Genomic DNA, 24,201 nt, shown 5'->3' on the forward strand with positions numbered 1-24,201 from the left:
GGCCCGTGTGGTGAGCTGGCCCACACACAGTGCTGCCACGTGCAAGGAGTGCCATGCCATGCAGGGATGCCCCCACGTAGGGAAGTCCCACATGCAAGAAGTGCACCACACAAGGAGTGCCACCCTGCATGAAAAAAGCACAGTCCACCCAGGAGTGGCACCGCACACATGGAGAGCTGACGCACCAAGATGACACAACAAAAAGAGGGATACAGATTCCTGGTGCCACTGACAGCAGACAACGGGGGTGGGAGAGAAATAAATCTCTTTTAAAGTTTCTTAAAAAAAGGCAACACATGATGCCAGACAGGATCTAACAAAGGAGAAGAGAAGACTCAAAAGGACATTATTGGGAAACGGATGCGGCTCAAATGATTAGGCTCCCATCTTCCATATGGGAATCGAACCCCAGGCCACCTGCTGAAGGCAAGCTGGCCCATGCCATGGAGAGCTGAGGCCCACCCTCAGAGAGCTGGTGCAGCAAGATGACACAACAAAGGGAGACACAGAAGAGAGACAGTGAGAAACGCGCAGACCAGGGAGCTCAGGTGACCAAGTTTATTTCAGGAATGTAAGATTGTTTTAACAGTTCAAGCCATCAGTGTAAAATACCATATTAGACTAAAAAAGTAAAGCACTATAATCATCTCGATGGATGCAAAAGAAGCATTTAACATATCCAACATCTATTTTTAATAAAAATTTTTCAGCAATCTAGTAAGAAAGGGGAACTTCCTCAACCTGTCAAAAGGCATCTAGGAAAATTCTACAGCTACCATCATACTCCATGATGACAGAATAAATGTTTTCCCCCTAAGGTCAGAAACAAAGCAAGGATGTTATTTTATTCTACTTCTGTTCAACATTGTACTGCATTTTCTAGCCCCTGCAATAAGCCAAGAAACAGAAATAAAATGCATGCAAATTGGAAAGGGAAAAATTGAATTGTCTTCATTCACAGGCAACATGACAATCTATGTAGAATATCCAAAGGAATCTTAAAAAAAAAAAGCTACTAAAATTAATAAGTGGGTTTAGTAAGTTTAAAAGATACAAGATCAACAAAAATCCACTGTATTTCTATATACTAGCAATGAACAATTATATATTTTTAAAAGTTTAATACCATTTTCAATAGCATCAAAAATATAAAACACTTAGGGATAAATCTGATAAAAGATGTGTCCATGGACTGAAAGTCTTAATTTTCATTGTTTAGATGTGAATTCTCCCCCAAAATGATCTATAAATTCAATGCAATCCTGATAAAAATCCCTGCAGTCTTTTTGTAGTAATTGAGAATTTATTTTTAAAATTCATACAGAGTACAAACGATTTAGAAAAGTCAAAACAACCTTCTTAAAAGGTTAAACATACACCTATCATATATTTCAGCCATTCCATTCCTGAGTATTTATCTAAGAGAAATAAAAGCATATGTCCAACCAAATATATTGTGTAACACAGTGTATGATTTTTTGAAAGTTATATGTATCCAGTACATTAAATGAGAAATATATATTTTTATTCAAAAAAAAAAGCATATGTCCACACCGTGACTTGTATAGGAACGTTCACAGCAGCTTTATTTGTAGTAGCCCAAAACAGTAAATAATCCCAAAGATTATAAACAAGTAAATGGATGGACAAATAATAGTACATCTATACAATGGAATTCTACGTAACAATAAAAAGGAATGAGCTGTTGTTGATACCTACAACAAGATGATTGAATCTCAAAATAATTATGTTGAATGAAAGAAGCCAGACAAAAGAAGAGTACCATTATATGATTTCATTTACATAAAAGACTAGGAAATGAAAACCGATAGTGGCAGAAAGCAGATCAGTGGTTGCAGGGGGCAGTGCAGCAGGGTGGAGGGAGGGATGGCAAAGGGGCACAAGGAAACTCTCGTAGGTGGTGGAGATGGTAACTATCTTGCTGTGTATGCACATGCCAACGTTTACCAAATTGTACACTTTAAATATGTGCAGTTTACTTATGTCAATAATACATCATGTGTTTTTTGTTTTTGTTTCTTTTTAACTTTTTTAATTGAAATACATCACTCATACATAAACAATAAATGCGTAATAGTTGTGAATTTAAAAAACAAACATATCACATCAAACACATATAACATCTCACCCTACCACCAATAACTTGCATTGTTTTTAAACCTTTTTAACTAATGATTAAAGAACATTGTCAAAATATTACTACTAAACAGTTATTTTTCCCCTAACCAATCCGATTATTATTATCTTTAGATCATTTATATATGACCATACATAAACAATTAAGTGTACAGTAAAAGTTGTGAACTTACAAAGCAAACATGCATAACATCATACAGGGGTCCCACACATCAACCCTCCACCAAGACCTTGTATTGTCATGAGACGTTTGTTGCAAACTATATGTCATGTCTTTTTTAAGGCACAAAAGAGAGTTAGAAGGGATACAAGATTCAGGAAGGGTTCAGGTGGAGGGCAGTGATTCTCAGCCTTGACTTCACGTTAGAATCACCTTAGGCAGTTTTAAAATTCCTGATGCGCAAGCTGCACTCCACAACTCAACCAGAATCTCTGGGGGTGGCACCCAGGCATAGCATTTTTAAAGCTCCGCAGGAGGTTCCTATGTGCAGCCAACATTGAGAACCAGAGGTCTACGGGGATGTGAGGGAAGATGGGGCACACCCATATGGGGAATACAATATAAGGAGGTGAGCGGGATGTGGAAAGTCCTGGTGAAGCTCAGGGCCTGCGAGGTGCCCAAGGTAGAGAGATCCAATGTGAAAGTAGGACCTCAGGTTAGGAGGGCTACAGTGGTAGGAATGCAGAGGAGGAATCAATCATCACCGTGGAATGAAGCCTGTGTAAACTGGGAGTTCATTCTGTCTCTAACAAAATTAGGGTCTGAGTGTATTTGGAGGAGATAGTGGGCAGCAGCATCAAGAGCTCTAGCAATGTGATTTTAATTATTTTCTCTTCCGGGAACCCTGGTCCAGGAAGCTTCCCCCCCCCGTCACTAAACTACTTCAGATGGTGTTTAAATACTTCAGTACTGGAGAACAAAGGGAGGGGTTCCCAGCTGTGGAAAGCCAGTAACAGGCAAAAAGGACACAAGAGAGTAAGTGGCCTCAATTCTTCCTCTAACCCAGAGGTTCTCTAAAATTGCGCTGCATCAGCATCCCCTGAGGCATGCCTGCTTCAAGTGAGACCCAAGTAGCTGCAATTTTAATAAGTCCCTCAGGCTCTCAAAGTTACAGAGCCAACACTAACTCACTGCCTGAAGGTGACACCTATTGAAAATATCCCAAGCCACACCCACTCTCAAAGCCCAGTCTTCCGAGTGGAGGGAGAGAGATAATGTGTTTTCATTGGTGAAGGAGTTTTGATCCCAGTTTATCATGCAGAGCGCAGGTGCAGGGCAGGGACAGGTCCTGGGAGAGGACCTGTCAAAGGGCACAGCTGAGAGTCCTCGTAGCTAAGGGGCCAGAAGGCCAGGGCAACCCCTCAGCAGCAGGAAGACTTGGTCACACACACCACCCACCTTCGAGTCTTGACAAGAAGTGAGTCCCAGGGCCCTTGATGTCTCCGCCACCCCCGCTCATGATGTCATGGAAACCCCACAGCCTCTATGTAGCTGGGCCCCTGAACTCTGCAGCCCGCCCTCCGCTGAGGTGGGGCAGCCAAAGGGTGCTGATAGGGGACCGGAGTCAACAAGGAACCGAAGGAGTGTGGTGGGGTGGCTACTTCACCCAGGGAACCCATGGGGCTAGAAAACCCAGAGGCCAGGAGCTGAGGGGAGGTAACCCACCTGCCTCTATCCATGGGAGCAGAGGAAAGGAAGAGATGAGGGAAGGACACAGGTGGGCAGGGTGGGCCTGGAGGACAAGGTCTTGGCCAAGTCAGGGTGACTCTTGCCCAGGAGCCTGGGAACACCCAGGCACTTGCTGAGTGAAAGAGGACATTTCTGTTGGCAGAGCAAGGAGGAAGGTACCATTGATAAACGATACTCCTACAAGCCACTGTCTCAGGTTCACTTGTTCCGAGGCCTGTTTCCTCCAAGACGGCTGTACTGCACGTCATCCCGATCTCGGAGGGGCTAAGAGGCAAGAAGGGGGACAGTGAAGCAGGGTCAGAGCTCTCCAGAGAGACCCCAGCAGGCCCCAGAGATGAGAGCTGGTGTCTCATGAATCCCTCACTAGGACCCTTTGCAAGTACACATCACACCCAGGATCAGCCCCTCCACCCTCTCCCACCCTTCCCCTCAGGGCTCACCTGATAGAGCTGGTCATTCCTCAACAGAGCTTGAGTGTCCACAGCTGGAAGAACCATGGAAAGAGGGTCATGGGGGGCTTAGGAGGCTGGGGCAGAAAGGCCCCATGAACACTGCAGGGGCACTGCAGCTGCTCACACCCTCGGGAGTCTTTGGAGAAATATGGGCACACAGGTTCTTTCAACAGCCAGGTGCAGGAGTCCTGAGGACACTGGAGAGTGACTCCTGAATGAGAGCAACCCTTTCCACCTGCCTTACTCCCCAGCAGGAACTGAAGCTCATTCACATGCTCTGTTTCCTCCACTTACCTCCAGAGAGCCTTCCAGTCTCGTGTCCAGCAAAGCAGTAGACTCCCAAGGCCAGGAGCAGAGTGGCAATGACGTCAGTGACGATGATGCCAGCCAGGGTGGCTGAGTCCAGCTCCACACAGTTCTGGCACACTGCAGTGGAGGGAGGAGAGAGGAGAGGGCTTCGGGATCAGGGAACAACCTTCTCTGCCTCCCAAGGCAGCCCCAGCCTCTCTCATGCTTCAGGAAGATCGGGGAGGAAGGCATGCTGATGGCCTTGCTGTGGCCACCTCTACCTTTCAGCCCAAGGAATCCCTGCGGAAAGCCAAGAAGTAGCTTCAACTCTGAAGGACTTCAGACAAGGAAGTGGCCCACACCGCTCTCCCAACCAAGCGCCGTCCCTGCTCCCCTGCTCCCTCAGCTGAGCTCTCTCTCCCACTCTGGGCCCCCACCTGAGACGATTACAAGAGTGGCCCGAATTTGTTTAGAGAGCAGCTTGGTTCACCACAGTTCCCTGCAGCCAGAAAGTTTCCATGCAGAGGCCCCATTCATTCCAACCCAAAGGGCCCAGGAGGAACATACTTCGATAATAGACTTGCAAGGTAGATGTTTGGCTGGTTTTATCATCCGTTGTGTTACACTGATACACTCCTCGTGGGTCCAGGACGCGTTTTCCCAAGTCCAGAAGTTTATTTCCCGAGAGCAGTGTCCCCTCTGTGCCCTCTAGCCGGGTGATGTTGTTATCACAATTCAACAACACTTTGTCCTCAAGTTCCTCCACAGATATCTTGAAGGGACTCACTAATGAAAAAACTAAATAAAAAACATCACCACAATAGGTGCCAGCCCTCTGGTTTGAATCAGACCCCTTGTTCTGCTGAGGCTCATACTCAAGAAAGACCACTTTCCTAGTCTAGGACAGTATGTGGTTTCAAGAGAAACAGACAGAAGTCACAAGAAGAAGACTTCAGAATGCTCCGCATGTACTGCAGAGGCAAGTCCACACAGAGGACAGGGCTTGAGGGACACAGAGCAAAAGAGGAATCCATGGAGCTGGGTTGATCGAGAACCTTCCTGGAGATAAGTTCAGACTGCTGACTGGAAGTGGGGAGCATAGACTGCTGAAGCAAGAGAGAGGGAAAGGCTGAATGTTCCTCAGTTGAAGAAACCCCGTTTTTTTCTCCGAGAAAACTTCTAATCCTACTTCCCAGCCATCTACAACACTCCCTCTTCAACTTCTCATCCTCTTTTCTCCCTGTTATCCCCTCCCCACAACAAAAACCAAGGGAATGGGCTCTCATTGCCCAAGCTTTTGCCAGGCCCATTGATGGATGGGGATTGGGGGGAGCAGAGAACACTGGTATAATTTAGCAGTCCAGTGTTCCAGAAGGAGGCTCAGGGCAAATCCCATGTCAAGATTGTTAGCTGTTTCACCTTTGCTGGGAGGGAGAGTAAAAATTTTTTTTTATTGAATCCTTGCTCAGGGCTCCAGCTTCTGTGTGCCATCCACACAAGTCAAGTCTTGTGGGACCATTAGGCTGGAGGTAAGCATGGGGTCTTTCAAAATCCACTGAATTGCTCTGACAGCCCATGAACATCTCCACAGCCCAATGAGGCACTGAAACCTTTATCTCCAACTCCAAGGAAAAGTGGAATCTGCATTATCTCTGAGGGGCATACTCAGTTACCAATTTGGATAATTCCAAGTTCCATAGAACATTTCCAAATAGCTGCTTCTTGTGCCTCTGAAGAAGCCAGGCGTATGTGAGAAGACACTCAGGGAGACACGTATAGATTATACTCTACACATCCTACAGTTGTGTATTCCTTGGGAATCTGTGTGCAGTGGAATCTGGGTGTCCTTTGAAGCTATTAGATGACCAATCATCCCATTTTGCCCAGGACTGGGAAGCTTCCTGGGACCAGGACTTTCAGGACAGCCCTGGACAATCCGGGATGAGCTGGTTTTCCTATTGACTGTTCAATAGCCCCCCCAAATCTGCCCTCCCTCCTGCTAAACCTACAGCTAACTTTTCTCTTAAGGCATTCCCTTGATTTGGGGGGCATGGGTCCAGATGATGATGGAAATAGATGGCCAAAGGGCCAAGCTATCTGCCCCAGAAGGAGCAGTGCATGTAGCTCCGCTGCCACTACCACCCAAGGCCCAGGCATTCACATACCACGCCATTTCCTACCACTCTCTGGCCTTCAGAGAGAGATTCAAGACTATGATGCACCCGCAGCTGGAGTCAGTCAGAAGTCAAGGGCCTGTTTCCCAGGCCCTGTGCTACATCCCAGCCCTGCCTCCTCGACACCCGGGGGTGCCTGGTGAAGTGAAGCAAGATCGACCACTTTCGGATGGATCTTACTCTCAAGGGTAATGGCCCTCTCAGGAAACTTCTCCAAGGTTCCCACCCACCCAGAGCAGCCTTACCTTGGAGAAGAAGGGCAGCCAGAATCAGGCCAGCTAGAAATCTGCTGTGCTCCATCTTCCAGCCAAAATCATCCAGCAGATCCGGGTTCCGGAACTACCAGTCAGGGTGAGAGCCGCCCTCCCTCACTGACTCACAAGGACCCGGAAAAAGGGTAGGGTGGGGGAGGAGCCAGAAGGCATGCACCTCTTTGATGGTGGGACACTGTTAGGGTGGGGGAAGGCTGCAGATGGGGTAGGAAGGAAGCAGGTGCAAATTGCTCTTTCTTCTAGCAGGGAGGAGAAGGGAAAGCAGACACTGGAAAAGTTGCCTGAACTTCTGGGACATGAAAGGGGCTTTAGGATGGCCTTACCTGAGTCACCGATCAAAAGCAAGAACTTCGGGTCCCTGTTAAGAACAAAAAAACACTTATGCACTACCTAAAAACTGCCGTTTCTCAAAATCCTTTGTGAGAAGCCGTGAGCCCCCTCACACAAGCCATAAGCAGCTCAGTCCCCCCTATTTCTGCTCTTTCCTTGGGGGGCCTTCACTGGGCAGCCTGGGCCACCAGACCAAGCAGCTGCTTGCCAGGGGAAGTTCAGGCTTTGAAGCTACCCAGGCAGAAATTTGAACCCTGGCTCCAGTACCACCTACCTGCAGGATCAGGACCTGTCAGGTAACTAGTTCTTCAGAGCTGAATTGCCCCAGGATTACTATAAGGATTCGAAAAAACTGACTGCATGTTGCCTAGCACATTCTATGCGCTCAGTAAGAGGTAGATGTTAATGACAATATAATTGATTCGCAGGCAGAATTGAGCCTCCCCAGGAGACAAATGGACTTTTATCATCCTGTGGCCCTTAGGGATCTGAAACACAGCACTGCCCCAGGTGGACTGTAATTTACCTGAAGACAGAGATCACACCTACCTTGCTCACTGCTGTATCCCCACCACCCAGCTTGTGCTGGCAAAGAGGGAGCTCTGGAAACATCTGACTCGCTGATTGACCAGCTAAGGGAGATGGGCCAGAGCTCCTGGAAACTCAGTCCATGCCCTGCCCCTGGGGATGTGCTGGCGTGTTTGGTGGAACTTGTCCCACCTATACCCTTCCAGGCAGGCACCCCTTTGACCACCTCATCTCAAAAGAACAGTGGAAAATGTCTGAATGAAGAACTGACGTGGCTTTCCGTTCAGCTCCAAGCACCTGAGGGTCCCCACCTAATTTCATTAGTTCCAGCAACAACCCGTAGCAGGGAAATACATCCCCCTCCTGAAGAGAGGGGCTCAGGACCATCTCCCACCCAACATACAGAGGACTCTCGGTGAAAGGGACATCTCTGAGATGGGAATCTAGCTTGCTCTCCCTCTCCTTCCCCACCATCCTCCCCTACATCCAGACCCAGAGCCTTAAAGGGAACACAAAAGACACCTGCACCTGCAGCTGGCTCAGGCCCTTGCCTCCCCACACTTGAAGCAGAGGGTGGAGGCTCTGTGTTCTTGCCTCCTCACAAGGGCCCCCACCCTAAGGGGCTGGGCGGAGCCAGGCACACCACTGCGCGGGCTGCCTACGCTAGAGGCTGCTCAGAGCTCCTGAGGGGGGAGGACGGACACCGACATGGAGCAGGGGAAGGGTCTGGCTGGCCTCTTGCTGGTCACCATTCTTCTTCAAGGTAAGCACCCCCTCCTCCAGAGGGTCTGGCAGCCCGGGAAACAGCTCAAGGAAAGAGGTCATCAGCAAGGGGGACAGGAATATTGAGATCTCTAACCACACACCAACCTCAGCGGTCACAGTAGAGTCAGAGGAGGAGGGATAAAAATGAGGCCCCTTAGTGTTCTCTGTTAAAGAGCAGTGCTACGAGGGAGAGATGGGGTCCTTGTCTCGGAGAGAAAACAGAGAACTTAACTGGCTAGAGAGGGGGCCATTCTGCCGCCATCTTAGGCTTGAAATGCGTAGGCCAGGAAGCTGAAAGGAAGAGGTGTGTGCTCCCTCACTCAGAGCTGGGGAGGAGCAGACCTCTGAAGCGTTCACTCACTAAGCGGGTCAATTGGTCAACTAGACCACAAATAGGACTGAGGTATGTGATAGGCCAGGATGATGGAAATATGAATAAAAGTTTTCTACCCCAAGGAACTCACGGTCTTATTGGGGAGACAGTTTCAATGTTACCAGTTTGGGTTGGGGGTACCTGTATCAATATTCAATTGACAATATCCAACAGGAAGTGGGTCAAGGATGACTTAGAACAGTTTCAGTAGGGTAGTGGAAGTGGAAGTCAAATGGAAATGAGTAGAAGATGAAGAGCAAATGATAAAGAGCAGCAAGCGTAGACTATTCTTAAAAGAAGTTTGGGTGAGAAGGGAGAAGAGATTAAGTAGTAAATGGAAGAATTTTTTTTCTTTTTTGAGATGAGAGAAACCTGAGCATATTTCTCAATTAAAGGAGAAAATAGGGAATGGAGCAAGATCCTGGAATCAGTTTTGTAAGGATGGGGTCAGAGTGGGATCCAGGGCACAGAGGGGAAGGTAAACTTACCCCCTGAGACTCAGAGAAAGGAAGTGCAGGTGGCTGAGGACATAAATGGAAAGGAAGCGGAAGAGAAACGGCCATAAGAGCAGCAGTGTTTTCAACCAACTAAATAGGAGGCCTAAACTAAACAGGAAGCCTTCCCTGATCCTCTGCTCTCGGCAAAATCAATAGCTTCTCCCACCTACCTATGCATTCATATATATGCTAACATATATAATAAGTTCAATTATATTAATGATATGTGTGTGTATTTTTCTACTTCATTGTAAACTCTTTGGAAGTAGCGCCTAGTTCTTCTTATGACTGCCCTTTTCTTTGACAATGCCTAAATTTGTCAGGTATATAGTACTTAGTAAATGTTTGATTGAATCCAATTGAATTGAACTCTGAGTTTTGATGGGTGATGGCTATTGGATAGCTAACTCCCCTGGTACATCTAGGGTTTCTACAAGAAATGGATCATCAAGGTTGAAGGTTTCAGAAGTAACTCATCTCTTAAAGGCTCTGGATTCTTTGGCTAGGGCACACACACTCCTTGCCAAGGTTTTAGCAGCTCAAGGAGCAGTGCATTCTGGACTGTACAGCTATATCCTGAGTACGATTTGGTGACTGAGGCTACAGTCCTGGGAAGTGGATACAGATGGTGTCCTTCCTATGGATTAGGATCTCCATCTTGGCTTCAATTGACCATGGAAATGACACCTCAGGGCATCTGAACAATTCCATGCCCAGCTGATCCTCTGTCTCTCTTCTGTCTCTACAGATACTGTGGCCCAACCAAAACAAGGTAGGGGAAATGGCTTCTTTTCATCCTCAAATTCTGAGTAAATTCACAGAAATATGGCCACTACAGGAGTGGACAGCTTAGGACCGATGGGCTGGTGGGGAATGGACAGCTGACCTCTCCATTATGAACCAAATCAATGACCAGCCATGACCTGTTCTGGGCAGGTTTCCTGTAACTAAGCAATTAATTGGTTCTTACAGGAAAACAGGACCTTAGCAGCTAGGTGCTACTCAGAGTGTGACCCATGAGCCAGCAGCATCGGCATCACCTGGGAGCATGCTAGAAATGCAGAATATCACCCTCTCTCCAGAACTACTGATTAGACCTGAAGAATTTTGTTGTTTTTGTCATTTGTTGCAGTTATTCCTGCAAAAGTTGACTGGTGAACAAACTGAACAGAGTTCTCAGTAGGCTCAGCCATTCTTCACCAAATCCTGTTGTTGTTTTTTCCTACTTTTTATTTTGAAATAATTATAGTTTCACATTAAATCTCAAAAGTAGTACAGAGAGGTCCTGTGTACACTTCACCCAGAGTCTCCCAATGGTAATAAATAAATATGGTACATTATGGAAACAAGCAAACTGACATTGGGTAGAATACTAGCAAATGAGCTATTGGTTTTCATCAGTTTTATTTTTGAAATAATTTTAACCATTTCAGTGTCATTAAGCACATTCACACTGTTGTACAACCATCACCACTATTTCCAGACCTTTTTCATCATCCCAAACAAAAACTCCCTACCCATTAAGCAACGACTCCCCTCCTCCCTTCCTCTCAGCCTCTAGTAACCTCTAATCTTCTTTCTGTCTCTATGAATTTGCTTACTCTAGATATTTCATATAAGTGGAATCATACAATACTTGTCCTTTTGTGTCTGCCTGATTTCACTTTCATAATGTTTTCAAATGTTATCTATATTTTAGCATGTATCAGAACTCCATCCCCTTTTATGACTGAATAATATTCCATTGTATGATATATACTACATTTTGTTTATCCATTCATCTGTTCAGAGACACTCAGTTGTTTCCACCTTAGGGCTACTGTGAATAATGCTGCTTTGAGTATTGAGAGCAAATATCTGGTTTCAACTATTTGAGGTATATACCTAGGAGTAGAATTCCTGAATCATATGGTAATTCTATGTCTAGCATTTTGAGGAACTGTCAAACTATTTTCCACAGTGGCTGTACCATTTTACATTCCTGCCAGCAATGCAGGAGGGTTCCAAATCCTCCATAGCCTCACCAATACTTACAATTTTCCTTTTTTTTTAATAGCCATCCATTGGGTGGGAAGTGGTATTTCATTATGGTTTTGATTTGCATTTCCCTAATGACTAATGATGTTGAACATCTTTGCATGTTCTTACTGACCATTTATGTATCTTTTTTGGAGAAATGTCTATTTGAGTCTTTTGTCGACTTTTTAATTGGGATGGTTTTTTTACTGTTAAGTTGTAGGGATTATTTAAATATTCTGCATGTTAAACTCTTATCAGATAGGGAAGCAGATGTGGCTCAAGTGGTAGAGTTTCCGCCTACCATATGGGAGGACCTGGGCTCAATCCCTGGGGCCTCCTGGCGAAAAAGAAGAAGAGAAAGCATGCCCGCACAACAAGCCAGTGCCTGCGCAAGTGCCTGCGTGGTGAGCCAGTGCCCGCACAAGTGAGTCATGCAGCAAGATGATGCATCAAAAGAGAGACAAGGGCAGAGACAAGGTGAAGCACAGCACAAACCAGGACCTGAGGTGGCACAATTAACAGGGAGCCTCTCTCCCCATCAGAGGTCTCCAGGATCGAATCCCAGTGAATCCTAGAGAGGAGAAAAGAAGAAAAGAAGACAACACAGACAGTAGAAACAGCAGGGCAGGAGGAGGGGAAGGGGGGAGTGAAATAAATAAATAAATAAAACCTTTTTTTAAAAAAACAGAATTTATCAAATAGGTAATTTGCAAATACTTTCTCCCATTCTCTTGGTTGTCTTTTACTTTCTTGACAGTGTCCTTTGCACAAAAGTTAGCTCCTGGAATGCAGACTTGGCCCAGTGGATAGGGCGTCCATCTACCAAATGGGAGGTCCACGGTTCAAACCCCGGACCTCCTTGACCCGTGTGGAGCTGGCCCATGCGCAGTGCTGATGCGCGCAAGGAGTGCCGTGCCATGCAAGGGTGCCCTCGCATAGGGGAGCCCCACGCGCAAGGAGTGCGCCCCGTAAGGAGAGCTGCCCATCGCAAAAGAAAGTGCAGCCTGCCCAGGAATGGTGCCGCACACACAGAGAAGTAACACAACAAGATGACGCAACAAAAAGAGACACAGATTCCCATGCCGCTGACAACAATGGAAGCGGACAAAAAAAGAACACGCAGCAAATAGACACAGAGAACAGACAACTGGGGCAGGGCAGGGGGAAGGGGAGAGAAATAAATAAAAATAAATAAATCTTAAAAAAAAAAAAAGTTAGCTCCTGAATTTTTAACAAGATCTCCATGTGACTTAGGTGCACATTAATGTTTGAGAAGCACTGCTCTAACGGTCTTCTCCTGGTATCCTGGGGTGGGGAGAATTTCAGAGACACAACCCATACCAGATTATGTTTTTTCCCTTTCCAGAAAAACTTTTGGTGAAAGTGGATGACAATCGAGAAGACGGTTCTGTATTGCTGATTTGTACCTCAGAAAAGAAGCCTATCACATGGTTTGAAGATGGAAAGCCTATCAGTAATGGAACTGAAGGAAAGTGGAATTTAGGAAGTATTAACAAGGATCCTCAAGGGATATATTGGTGTCAAGGACCAGGGGATGATCTAGTACCACTCCAAGTATATTTTAGAAGTATGTAATCCCCTTTGGTTGGTTGGTTGGTTGGTTGTGAAATTATGCAGTACTTGCTGTTCTAGAGAGCTTCCTGCCTGGGTTGAGGGTGGAAGTAGTTGCTGAGCAGCAGTATAATATCCAGCTCTCAATCTAATCTCAGCTTGCCTCTTTTTGAATGTAATAAGACAGTTCCCTCAGTTTCTTGAAAAAGCATAGCCAGTCCTGTAGTCGCCAGCATGAACTGGATCATCAGTTCAGCCTTTCTGAAAGTCGAGAGGGCAGTCTGGGGATGGTGGAGATTACAAGGGGAGCAGCAATGTGGAGGGCATTTGTGGAGGGAAAAGGGGATCTGATCTTCCTCCTATTCCATATCATTCCTAGTAGGGAGACTACATGGGCTTCTCCGGGACACCTGGGGGCCTGAGGAACATCAAGCATTGATTGCAGGTCCAAGGATCTTCCATATCACTCACAGAGGGAGGAGCCTGCTGCCCCAGACAGAGGCATTTTTGCTGGTAGGCAGGAGAAAAAAGATCCAGGTAGAACCACCTTCCCACCCTGATGGAGGCTTGTCCCTTCCTTTTCCACAGTGTGTCAGAACTGCATTGAGCTGGATGCAGCCACTGTATCGGGTTTTGTCTTTGCTGAAATCGTCAGCATTTTATTCCTCGCTGTTGGAGTCTACTTCATTGCTGGGCAGGATGGAACTCGTCAGTCAAGAGGTAAAAGAATGTTCTAAGATGAGAGGTGTCACCACCTGGGACCCTCCGTTTCCTTCCTACCAAAAGAGACCAAATAAAAGAGAATGAGTTGGGACATGTTGCTAATGTGCCTGGTCAGGCAAGGCCTTGTCTCTGTGGGGCAGGAGAAAAGGACATTTGGTGGTCTTACGATATATTTATGTGTCTCAAGATCCCACTCCCGGTGATACTGAAGACGGGTAAGTATTGGATTCCTCTAGATTCTTGGCTATGTTGCATAAATGAATTTAAGAACATGCCAGTTTAGTTAAGCCAGTAAAAAGAATTTATTGGGAAATGGGGGAAAGAACAGAGCCTGCTGAGAAATGGAAGAGAAAGATGGAACTACCAAGATTTGGTGTGGGCTTCTCTAGGCAGAGAGAGCGGCAAGCTCTGCCTTGTGTGGTTACCTTTTAAACTGTCAATTATACCTCCCCCTTGCTAGTGCTAAGGGGATGGGCCCCAGTTGTTATTGGTTACCCAACCTATGATGGGGGCCAATGGTGAGGACTGTTTGGAATATCCAGAGCCAAGGGGAGGTCCTGGAAAGAGAAACTGGGACCTCAAGGTTAAATGCAAGGTCTCAGCGAGGTCTTGCAGCCATGTTGTCTGTTGGCCATGTTGTGGCTCATCTTCTCATTTCCCTGGCTAACCTAGCTAACCTGCCTCAATATGTTCTCTGTGTTCTTTTTAAAACATACATAAAGAAAAGTGTATGAATCACACGTGTACAGCTCAGGAAAAAAGCTAACAAAACAAACATACCTATGAATCCAGCCCGCAGCTCTTTCTCTTTAAGATAGAGACTAGTACCTCACCCCAGCAGTCCTTGTGGTCACTTCCAGCCACCATGTCTACTTAAGAGTGAGCAGTACCTTGACTTCTGAGAACATGGATTAGTTTTGCCTGTTTTTGTTCTTTATATAAATGGACTCATTCAGGAAGTACTCTCGTATGTGGCTTATTTCACCCAATGAGATGCTTATGAGATTTATTCATATTATTTGGTGTATATAGTCCATTAGTTCTTATTGCTTTTTAGTATGCCATTATGTGAAGATAACCCAATTTACTATCTATTCTACCTTGTGTATGTGTTTTTGTTTGTTGTGCAGCTTCAGACAAGCAGACTCTGTTGCCCAATGACCAACTCTACCAGGTAAGGAATGAAGAATGAGAGTAACACTGCTATCATTAGTGGAGGTAAAATTTTGGGATTTGAAGGCAAGTTATTTGGAAGATATTATACATAGGCCAGTGAAGAGATAGCTATTCCTCTGGGTAGAATGAATCAAATAAAGAGAAAGGTTGAGAGAGACTAAGGTCAGGACCTAGTGAGAAAAAGTTGAAGAACACACTGAGAGGGGCACACAAAGAAACTATATTTACAGCCTCCATCTCCTTGCCCTCTCTCTGCCCCAGGACCATGAAGCACCCACTCAAAGCCTTGCACATAAAAAGCACTCAATAAATATGCATCAAATTAATAGAGCATGGAGGCAAATGGGCTGATGAACTATATTCTCCTTTCAGCCCCTCAAGGATCGGGAAGATGACCAATACAGCCACCTTCAAGGAAACCAACTGAGGAAGAAGTGAACCCAGGACTTAGAGTAGGTATATCCTTCAAACACCAATTCTAAGAAGGTACCCTTGCATTACCTGCCGTCCCAACTGCTGCCAACTCTATCTCCCTTCCTCAAGCAGCTATTAGCATCAGACAGTAGTGTGGGCGTAATTGTGGAGGCCCTTTTCTAAAGCACTGGAGCCAGTGCTGATTTTCTTAGCTTAGGAAAATGTGAATGCTGTGTGTATCTATAAATCCTCTTAGAGCAGGGCCTTTAAAATAGAGCTGCAGAATATTAATCTTAGGGATTCTCACTTTTGAGAATCTGCACTATTGAGATTTTGGGCTAGATAATTCTTTGTGGTGAGGGGCCGTCCTAGGCACTATGGGATGTTTAGCCACATTCCTGCATTCTACCCACTAGATGCCAGTAGCATCCCCACAGTTATGACAAACAAATATGTCTCCAGATATTGCCAAATAGCTCCTCCAGGACCAAATCACCCTTAGTTCAGAACCACTGACCCATATTAACCTTTCAATCACTCACTCAGAAGTTCTGATTCCATCAAGCAGCGGAAGCTTCAGTAAGGGAAGACAGAACTATTTGCGATTTTTCTTTTTTCAATCCAGGTCTTCTCCTTTCTATCCAGTTATCAGTATCATTTGGAGAGCTCTAAATCTAGACTCAAAGTTCCCAGAGGTGACAAATGGAGAAGAAAAGCCATCAAAGCAAACCTGAGCTATTCTTATAATAAAATGCAAAGAAGAGAGAAACTCTTATGTGGTGTTTCAGGAGCGCCACCTATTGGGAGATAATTTTTCAGTAAAAGAAAAATGAAAAGGTCAAATCATTGTCTATTTACATAGATTTTTTTTTAAATTTTTATTTAATTTTTGCATAGGTCATAATTCACATGGTTCAAAACATGTAGTAAAAAGTCTGCTTCCACCTCTGTCCCACAGCCAAGCGGAGATATTCTTGGCATATACAAGCAAATTCTTAAGTACATATTATTCACTCACTTATATGTACACACATTCCATTTTTACACAAATGGTATGTTACTATACATCTTGCACTTTTCACCTAGTAAAACCTGAAGGACCAGTATTTAAAGAGCTCCCTTTTTTCTTTGCAGCCACAATGTACAGACATACTATAATTTCTTCAACCGGTTCACTGGTGATGGACATTTAAATTGGTTCCAATCCTTTGCCTTCAACAATCTTGCCATGACTAACATTGTATAGATGTCTTTTAAAAACAATTTTGAGGCATAATTTACATGCCATAAAATTTACCCATTTAAAATGATTTCATCTGTTTTCCATGATTTTTATTAAATATACCCAGTTGTGCAACCATCACCACAATCCAGTTTTCGAACATTTCCTTCACCCCCTTAAGATTCCTTATACAGTTTGCAGACACAGTGTTCCCACCCCATCTATTTTCTGACTCCTTAGATTTGTCTGTTCTGGACATTTCATAATAAATGGAATCATACAAAATGTGGTGTTTTGTTTTTGCTTCTTTTACTTAGCATAAGGTTTTCAGGGCTCATCAATATTATAGCATGCATCAGTACTTCATTCCTTTTTATTGCTGAATAGTATTCCATCATATGGATATACCACATTTTGCTAATCCATTCACCAGCTGAAGGCTATTTGGGCTCTTCCCCCTTTTGGACTATCATGAATAGTGCTTTATGACCATTCTCATGCAAGTCTTTGTGTGGATATTTGTTTTCATTGCTCTGGGGTAGAGAGCCAGAAGTGAAGAATTGCTGGGTCATATGGTAAATTTATGTTTAACTCTTCAAGAAACTTCTAAACCGCTTAAAGTGACTGTAACATTTTATATTCCCATAAACAATGTATGAAGTTTCCTGCTTTTCCACATCCTTACCAAGATTTCTTACCATCCTTTTTATTAAAAACCATTCTAATGGTTGTAAAATGCTATCTTAATATGGTTTTAATTTTCATTTTCCTAATGACTAAATGGTGTTGAACATATTTGCATGTGTTAAGAAATGTTATTCATTCATATATATTCTCTGGAGAAATGTCTATTTAAATCTTTTGCCCATCTTTGAACTGGGTTGGTTGTCTTACTAAGTTGTAAATGTTTATATAGTCCAGATACAATTCCTTTAGCAGATATGTGACTTGCAAATATTTAATCCCAGTCTGTGGCTTATCCATCTTCTCAATGGTGTCTTTTGAAGTACAAAAGTTTTTAAATTTTGATGAAGACCATCATATCATGTTTTTCTTTTATGGTTTGTATTTTTTATGTTATATCTAAGAAATCTTTGCTGAACCCAAAGTAACAAAGATTTTCTCCTGTGTCTTCTAAAAGTTTCATAGTTTTAGGTCTGAAAATAAATGTCATTTTGAACATGTTAAGATTATTTGCAACATAAATACAAATAAATTGATTTGTTGGGCCATAGTGTATCTCTGCTTGTAATTTTATTTAACATTGCAAAATTGCACTTTTCAAAGGTTGCACAAAAATATACTCCCACCAACAAACTAGAGTGCCTGTTACTCCACACTCTTTCCAATGATGTAGGATTAAACTTTAGAACTTTGCCAATCTAATAAGTTAAAAATGGCATCTCAGTGGAGTTTTATTTTTTAAAATTGGGATAAATCCACATTAAATTTACCATTTTAGCCATTTTAAAGTGTACAATTCATGACATTAAATACATTCACAGGGAAGCAGATTTGGCTCAACGGATAGAGTGCCCACCTACCACATAGGAGGTCCAGGGTTCAAATCCAGGGCCTCCTTACCCATGTGGTGAGCCGGCCCAGGCACAGGGCTGATACACACAAGGAGTGCTCCGCCACGCAGGGGTGTCCCCTGAGTAGGGGAGCCCCATGAGCAAGGAGTGCACCCTGTAAGGAGAGCTGCCCCGCCACGAAAAAAGCTCAGCCCGCCCAGGAGTGATGCTGCACACACGGAGGAGAGCTGACGCAGTAAGATGATGCAACAAAAAGACACACAGATTCCTGGTGCCACTGACAAGAATCCAAGCGGACACAGAACACACACAGTAAATGGACACAGAGAGCAGACGGGGGAGGGGGAGAAAAATAAAAAATAAATCTTAAAAAATATATATATTCACAATGTTGTGCAATTATCACCACTACCTCATTACAGAACTCTTCCATTACCCCAAAAGGAAGCCCTGCACCTATTAAGCAGTCACTCCTCATGCCCCTTCCCTGCAGTCCCTGGCAACCACACCAGTGTAATTTTTGTTTGTTTTGTATTCCCTCCCCCTTGTTGTTTGCGCTTGCTCTCTGCTCTCTGTTATCTGTTTGTTGTGTGCTCTGCGTCTCCTCGTCTTCTTTTTAGGAGGCACCAGAAACTGAATCCAGGACCTCCCATGTGGGAGAGAGGGGCCCAATCACTTGAACCACATCTGCTCCCTGCTTTTTATATGTCTTGTTGTATCTTCTGTCTCCTCAGTTGTGCCACCTTGTTGCATCTGCTCACCACACCAGCAAGCTGTCTGGCTCATCATCTTTAGAAATCAAACACAGGACCTCCTATGTGGTAGGTGGGAGCCCATCAGCTTGCGCCACATCCACTTCCCATTGTTTTAATTTGCATTTTTTAATTTTTAAAAAAGAGAGGAAGCCATTTTTCTTTTTCATGACATATTGACTATCCTTTGATTGTTTTATTTACTTCAGCAGCCCTTTACACACTTGGGAAAGTAGCTCTTTCTCTGTGATATTAGTTGCAGATTTTTTTTCCAATTTTGTTTTTTTTACTCTGCCTGTGGTTGGCTTTCCATGCGAATTTTTAAAATATCTGTCCATGACAGAATTCACTGATCTTTTCTTTTCTGGCTTCTAGGTTATATTTCATATTTACAAAGGCCTTCCCCATTTTAAAATTATTCTTTTTTTAAAAGTTTGCCCATTAATTCCTTCAGCATTTTTCTGATTTCACTTTATACATTTAAGTCTTTGATCCAGGTGGAATTAGTTTGAGCATAAGGACTAGCATTATTGAACAATTTTCTAAAAGCAGTTATAGGTTTACAGAAAAATGATGCAGAAAATAAGAGCATTCCCATAAAGCCCCCTCACATAATTTTCCCTGATCCTCTATTAGTTTGATCAACTCTTAAAACAGATAGCCACCAGAACTATGTATTGAAAAATCCTTTATGTGTATATTGATTTTTTAAAAATGGAATCATAAAATATATGGCTTTTTAAAAAGATTTTTTAAAAATGTATTCCCCCCACCGCCTGGGCTCGCTGTCTGCTCTGTGTCCATTTCCTGCACGTTGTTCTGTATCTCCTCCTCTTCTCCTCTTTAGGAGGCACCAGGAACCCATCCTGGTACCTCTGACATGGGAGAGAGGCTCTCAATCACTTGAGCCACCTCAGCTCCCTGGTTTGTTGTGTTTCTCATTGTCTTTCCTCTGTGTCTCTTTATTTTTGCTGTGTCTTGCTGCTGTCAGCTGGTGGCAGGGGCCAGCTGTCAGAGGCCAGGCCAGCTCTCTGCAGTGCGGTCCGCTTGCCTTCACCAGGAAGCCCCGGAAACCAAACCTGGGAACCGCATCACCCACCTCACCCCAATATAGTAAAGAGGAGCCCAATTGCTTGAGCCACATCCGCTTCCCTGCATATTGATTTTAAATGCTACCTTGCCACCCCACCCTCATAAGACTGTAAACGTGGAAAAGGAATGGTCTTGTGCTTCCTCCACCGCTGTATCTTCAGGTACTAAAACAGTTCGTCCAATATGGTAAGCATTCAAATATTTGAATAAAGAAACGAATATACTAAATACCCATTGCACAGCGCTTTTTACTCTTGAATGGCATGCTACTTTTACTGCCTTCTGTAGCTCACAATAACCTTGTCAATTTCATGGAGACGTGAAACCCAAAGATAACGCATTTTAGCACACTGCTTGAAACCTAAAGCGTGCTCAAAACTTTCAGCTGTTACTATTACCTACAAAGTGTTGCACAAGCTGCTTCGAAAAGGCCCGGGGCGGGCAGAACAAAGAGCAGAGCCCCACAGGCGTGGCGGCGGACAATAAATACCAAGCGACCTCTTATATCTGTACTGTCTACACCCGCTTCCCAGACCCCGCCTCTTAATCCGCTAAACTCCAAAACGCCCCACCGAGATCCCCGCCCCACGAACCCGTTCCCAGGGCCACTTCCTGTCAGCGCCGCCCCGCCTCCAGCCTGCGCCGAGCACGCTAGCGCGTGCGCCGTGAGGTGTTTGCGCGCCAGTTACCTCGCGGCGATAAACTCTTCTTCCGACGCGGAGATGAGATTCCACAAGCGCGGCGCCTAGAGATTATGTAAGTTCCGGTTGCCAGGTTGAGTCGGAAGTGGGAACCCTTCGGCCGCTGAGACTCTGTCGTGTCGTCGTCGCTGGCTCTTCAGGCTCTGGTAAGAGTGGAAATAGCTTGAGGGGAGGGGATCGGAGCGTCTGCATTGGGAGTTTTCCCCCTAGTTGAATTCTGGTCCAGGCTTCTGCACTTGTACTTCTTCCAGATTCCTTCTCCTGTGCTTTCCTGACCTGTGACCCTCTCCTTCATGGACTTCGACCCAGTCTAATTTGGGACCCCTTACAGTGTCCCAGCTTCTAGTGTCTCTGCACATTCCTCTCTTCGCCATATTCCTTGTAAAGCTTGCATATCTTTTGAACTCCTTACTCTAGATGTGCGTGGGTCGGGTGGGTCCCCTTCCTTGCCCCGAATCCCTTACGGAACCTGGAGTGCTAAAAAAATAGAAGAAAACAGACAGCCAGGTGCCAAAGAAGATAAAAATTAAATGCGAGAAGCAGAGTAATGAAGTCATTGATACATATGGCAAGGTGTTGATATTTCTTAAGGCTAGTCATCTGTTTGCACCCAAAACTCCTGGCATTCTGCTTCATGAGCTCTCAACAGTTATTTTTAGAAGACATTTCCAAAATTGAGTAATCAAAGCTCAGAAACTTAAGTTTTCCTGGATCTTCCCTTTGGGATTAATTTTTAGCTCCCAGAGCAAGGATGTGTTTAGTCTCACTGTCAAGGACTGTTTCAGTGCCCCTTGGAAGCCCACCTGAGATAAAATGGAACTCAAGAAAAAAATGCTGGGAAGCAGAGGTAACTTAAGTGGATGAGCCCTCCTTCCCTTGTATGAGGTCCTGGGGTCAATCCCTCGTACCTCCTAAAAATAAATAAATGTTATCTGCTTTTTGACTCAGTAAGACCCTTCTAGCTTGCGGATGTATTGAAAGGCTCTGTGGCCACATTAGGATGGCCTGAAAGGATTATTGGGTGAAACAAAACAAAGTCTGAAGGTAGAATATTTGTGTGCTCAGCCCTTTAAGGGCTGATAATGACTCTTAAGGGATTAGTAGTATTTTTTATAAACAAAAGGTTGACTCATGGGCAGATTTTGTAGAGCTAGAAGGAAACAGCTTAAATGGTAGACTCTTGCAGTGGATATATAAGAGAAACTTGTTTTCAAGGAGGACATATTCAAAGAGAATCAAATCCAGAAACTTCTAAGGTGCTGTATCTCTGACATTTGAAAATAGGAGATTATAATTCCCAAGCAACTGTGTTGTATATTAAAACCAAAAAATCAGGGTTTAATTTTTTTATCAGACCCTTTTTATGGGGTGAGTGATATTCAGGTACTCTCATTTGACTTTATAAGACCACTGAACATAACTAAACTGGCATTTCCACAAAGGTTCACACCAAGTGATCAGTCTTGTTGTTTCCTGTAAAACTTTTCTATAAATGTCTACACAATATTAGCCCTTTTCCTGTGGATATAGTTGTGCAGAGATTTGAGAAAGATTGGTTTGGTGAGATAGGCGAAAATCTTTTTTGTTTTTCACAGACAATAGATTTGTTTCCTTTCTCTTATTCTACACATGCTGAAACACTAAAGAGGCACAGGGGCTGGCCCTGTAGCTTGGCTTTCCTCTGGAACCCAAGACAAATAGTAAAACCCTTAACCTGAAGTAGGATCTTAGATACTGCTATTGATTCAAGGAAGTCAAGAGTAAAATTGCATGTAATGTTGAGTTATTCATATCTAGGATTTTGTGATTTTGATATTCAAAGCCTGACACAGAAGAATAGAAAGAATAATCAGGTATGAACCTATAACTCAAAAGAGTAAAGTAAAAGATCTGCATTGGAATACAATGTAGAAATTTATAAGTTATAATAAAATATAGGTAAAATGTAATAGAAAGCTAGCTTTTTTTAATTTAAAGATTTATTTTATTTATTTATTTCTCCCCTTCCCCCATTGTCTGCTCTCTGTGTCCATCTGCTGTGTGTTCTTCTGCATCTGCTTGCATTATCACGAGGCACTGGGAAACTGCGTCTCTTTTGTTGCATCATCTTGCTACGTCAGCTCTCTGTGTGTGCGATACCACTCCTGGGCAGGCTGCACTTTTTTCATGTCGGGCAGCTCTCCTTGCAGGACACACTCCTTCCACATGGGACACCCCACTGCACATGGGCCAGCTTACCACAAAGGACAGGAGGCCCTGGGGATCGAACCCTGGACCCTCCATATGGTAGAAGGATGCTCTATCAGTTGAACCACGTCCACTTCCTGAAAGCTAGCTTTTTTATATAATGTAGTAGTATAGTATTGAGAAGGAAGAAATATTTATGATGATAAATCCTCTTGCTGGTCTTAAGAGCCTTTCTGTGCCATATGTTCTGTATTTCTGGCTTTCACTTTACTTCTTTCTGCATAGGTGATGCAGATGATGCATCTCCTTTGTGTTAGTATGAACTTTTCAGTTGTGTAAAAGAGAAAAAAAAGAAAACATTCAAACTGGCTTATGAAATATTGGGGAATTTAGTTTTAAGTCAGACTTGCTTCAGATGGTAGAAAGATGGCAACTTTAGGTTTATATCTTACCAGCCTAGCAACTCAAGCAGAAGAAGAGTTCCTTTTTCTGTACATTCGATCAAAGGCCTAGAGCTGATATTCTCTGGTTCACACAGACATTGCTAGGGTCTTGTGTCCACTCATGAATCAGTCACTTCAGCCAGAGGATGCTGTGCTCATTTTGGCCAGGCCAGAGTCATATACCCATTCCTGGAGCTAATGAATAATAGACTAAAGGCAGGGTGACCCCTAAAGGAAAAATGTGAGATGTCATGTGAAAAAGGAGGATAATGTTTTGTAGACAGAAAACAACAAGAGCATGCCACACTTTTTGCATTCCTCTGGACTTCAAGGTACATTAGGATGGAGGCAGGGTAATGGTCAGTTAACAGTGCAACAACTCTTGGGGTCTCTGCATAAGCAATGGGTAATAATTAAGCTTATGCAGTAACTGAATGGGGGAAAGTCCTCCCAAAGATTACTGTTGATTCCAACACTAAATAAATGTATATTTTTTTGCATTTTAAAGCTTAAATCAAATATATATAGCAAAAAATAAAATACATAGAATAACATTTAACAGTCCAATTCCTTGAAGCAATAAAGCCCTACACCATGCTGAGAGGAGACTAGACTGCCTAAGTTATTACACCTAATTAGCCGTTAGCTCTTAGAGGAGCATGAAGCAATTGGTGGAGATAACTCAGAACTGTCAAGAAATATTATGATCTTCCTCAAATAAATAAAGCTAACTTTTCCTACTTATACTAGCATTTATTAATATGATTCTGTAAAGATGGTTTACCTCACTAAACTTAAGGTAGGCCAAATGATCTTTTTTCCCTTCTTATTACCCCCAC

At 43.9% G+C, this 24,201-nt stretch overlaps 3 protein-coding genes across 5 annotated transcripts in view; 2 read left to right on the plus strand and 1 right to left on the minus strand.

The window, feature by feature from the left end:
* Positions 1 to 551: 551 nt before the first annotated feature.
* Positions 552 to 7,117, minus strand: CD3D (CD3 delta subunit of T-cell receptor complex). Its single transcript, XM_004456322.3, has 5 exons — positions 7,007 to 7,117; positions 5,155 to 5,385; positions 4,594 to 4,725; positions 4,288 to 4,331; positions 552 to 4,111 (listed from the first exon to the last, which is right to left on the minus strand). Exons 1-5 carry the CDS (start codon positions 7,059 to 7,061, stop codon positions 4,046 to 4,048), a joined length of 528 nt encoding a protein of 175 aa, XP_004456379.2. The 5' UTR covers positions 7,062 to 7,117; the 3' UTR covers positions 552 to 4,045.
* Positions 7,118 to 8,546: 1,429 nt separating this feature from the next.
* Positions 8,547 to 17,891, plus strand: CD3G (CD3 gamma subunit of T-cell receptor complex). Of its 2 annotated transcripts, XM_004456320.2 has the most exons (7): positions 8,547 to 8,654; positions 10,275 to 10,298; positions 12,912 to 13,133; positions 13,706 to 13,837; positions 14,971 to 15,014; positions 15,389 to 15,468; positions 16,056 to 17,891. In XM_004456320.2, exons 1-6 carry the CDS (start codon positions 8,600 to 8,602, stop codon positions 15,452 to 15,454), a joined length of 543 nt encoding a protein of 180 aa, XP_004456377.1. In that variant the 5' UTR covers positions 8,547 to 8,599; the 3' UTR covers positions 15,455 to 15,468; positions 16,056 to 17,891. The 2 variants fall into 2 exon arrangements, with proteins under 2 accessions (XP_004456377.1, XP_012379821.1); XM_012524367.2 differs by lacking the exon at positions 10,275 to 10,298.
* Positions 17,892 to 20,645: 2,754 nt separating this feature from the next.
* The window catches only part of UBE4A (ubiquitination factor E4A), a 34,467-nt gene continuing 30,911 nt past the window's right edge, over positions 20,646 to 24,201 (plus strand). The window contains exon 1 of one of the 2 annotated variants that reach the window (XM_004456318.5): positions 20,646 to 20,878. The gene's annotated coding sequence lies outside the window, so the exon portion shown is untranslated. The remainder of the gene's footprint in view (positions 20,879 to 24,201) is intronic. The other variant, XM_012524366.3, reaches the window with a different exon arrangement.

Source organism: Dasypus novemcinctus, chromosome 27 (assembly GCF_030445035.2).
Source record: "Dasypus novemcinctus isolate mDasNov1 chromosome 27, mDasNov1.1.hap2, whole genome shotgun sequence".
In the NCBI taxonomy this organism is placed as follows: Eukaryota; Metazoa; Chordata; class Mammalia; order Cingulata; family Dasypodidae; genus Dasypus; species Dasypus novemcinctus.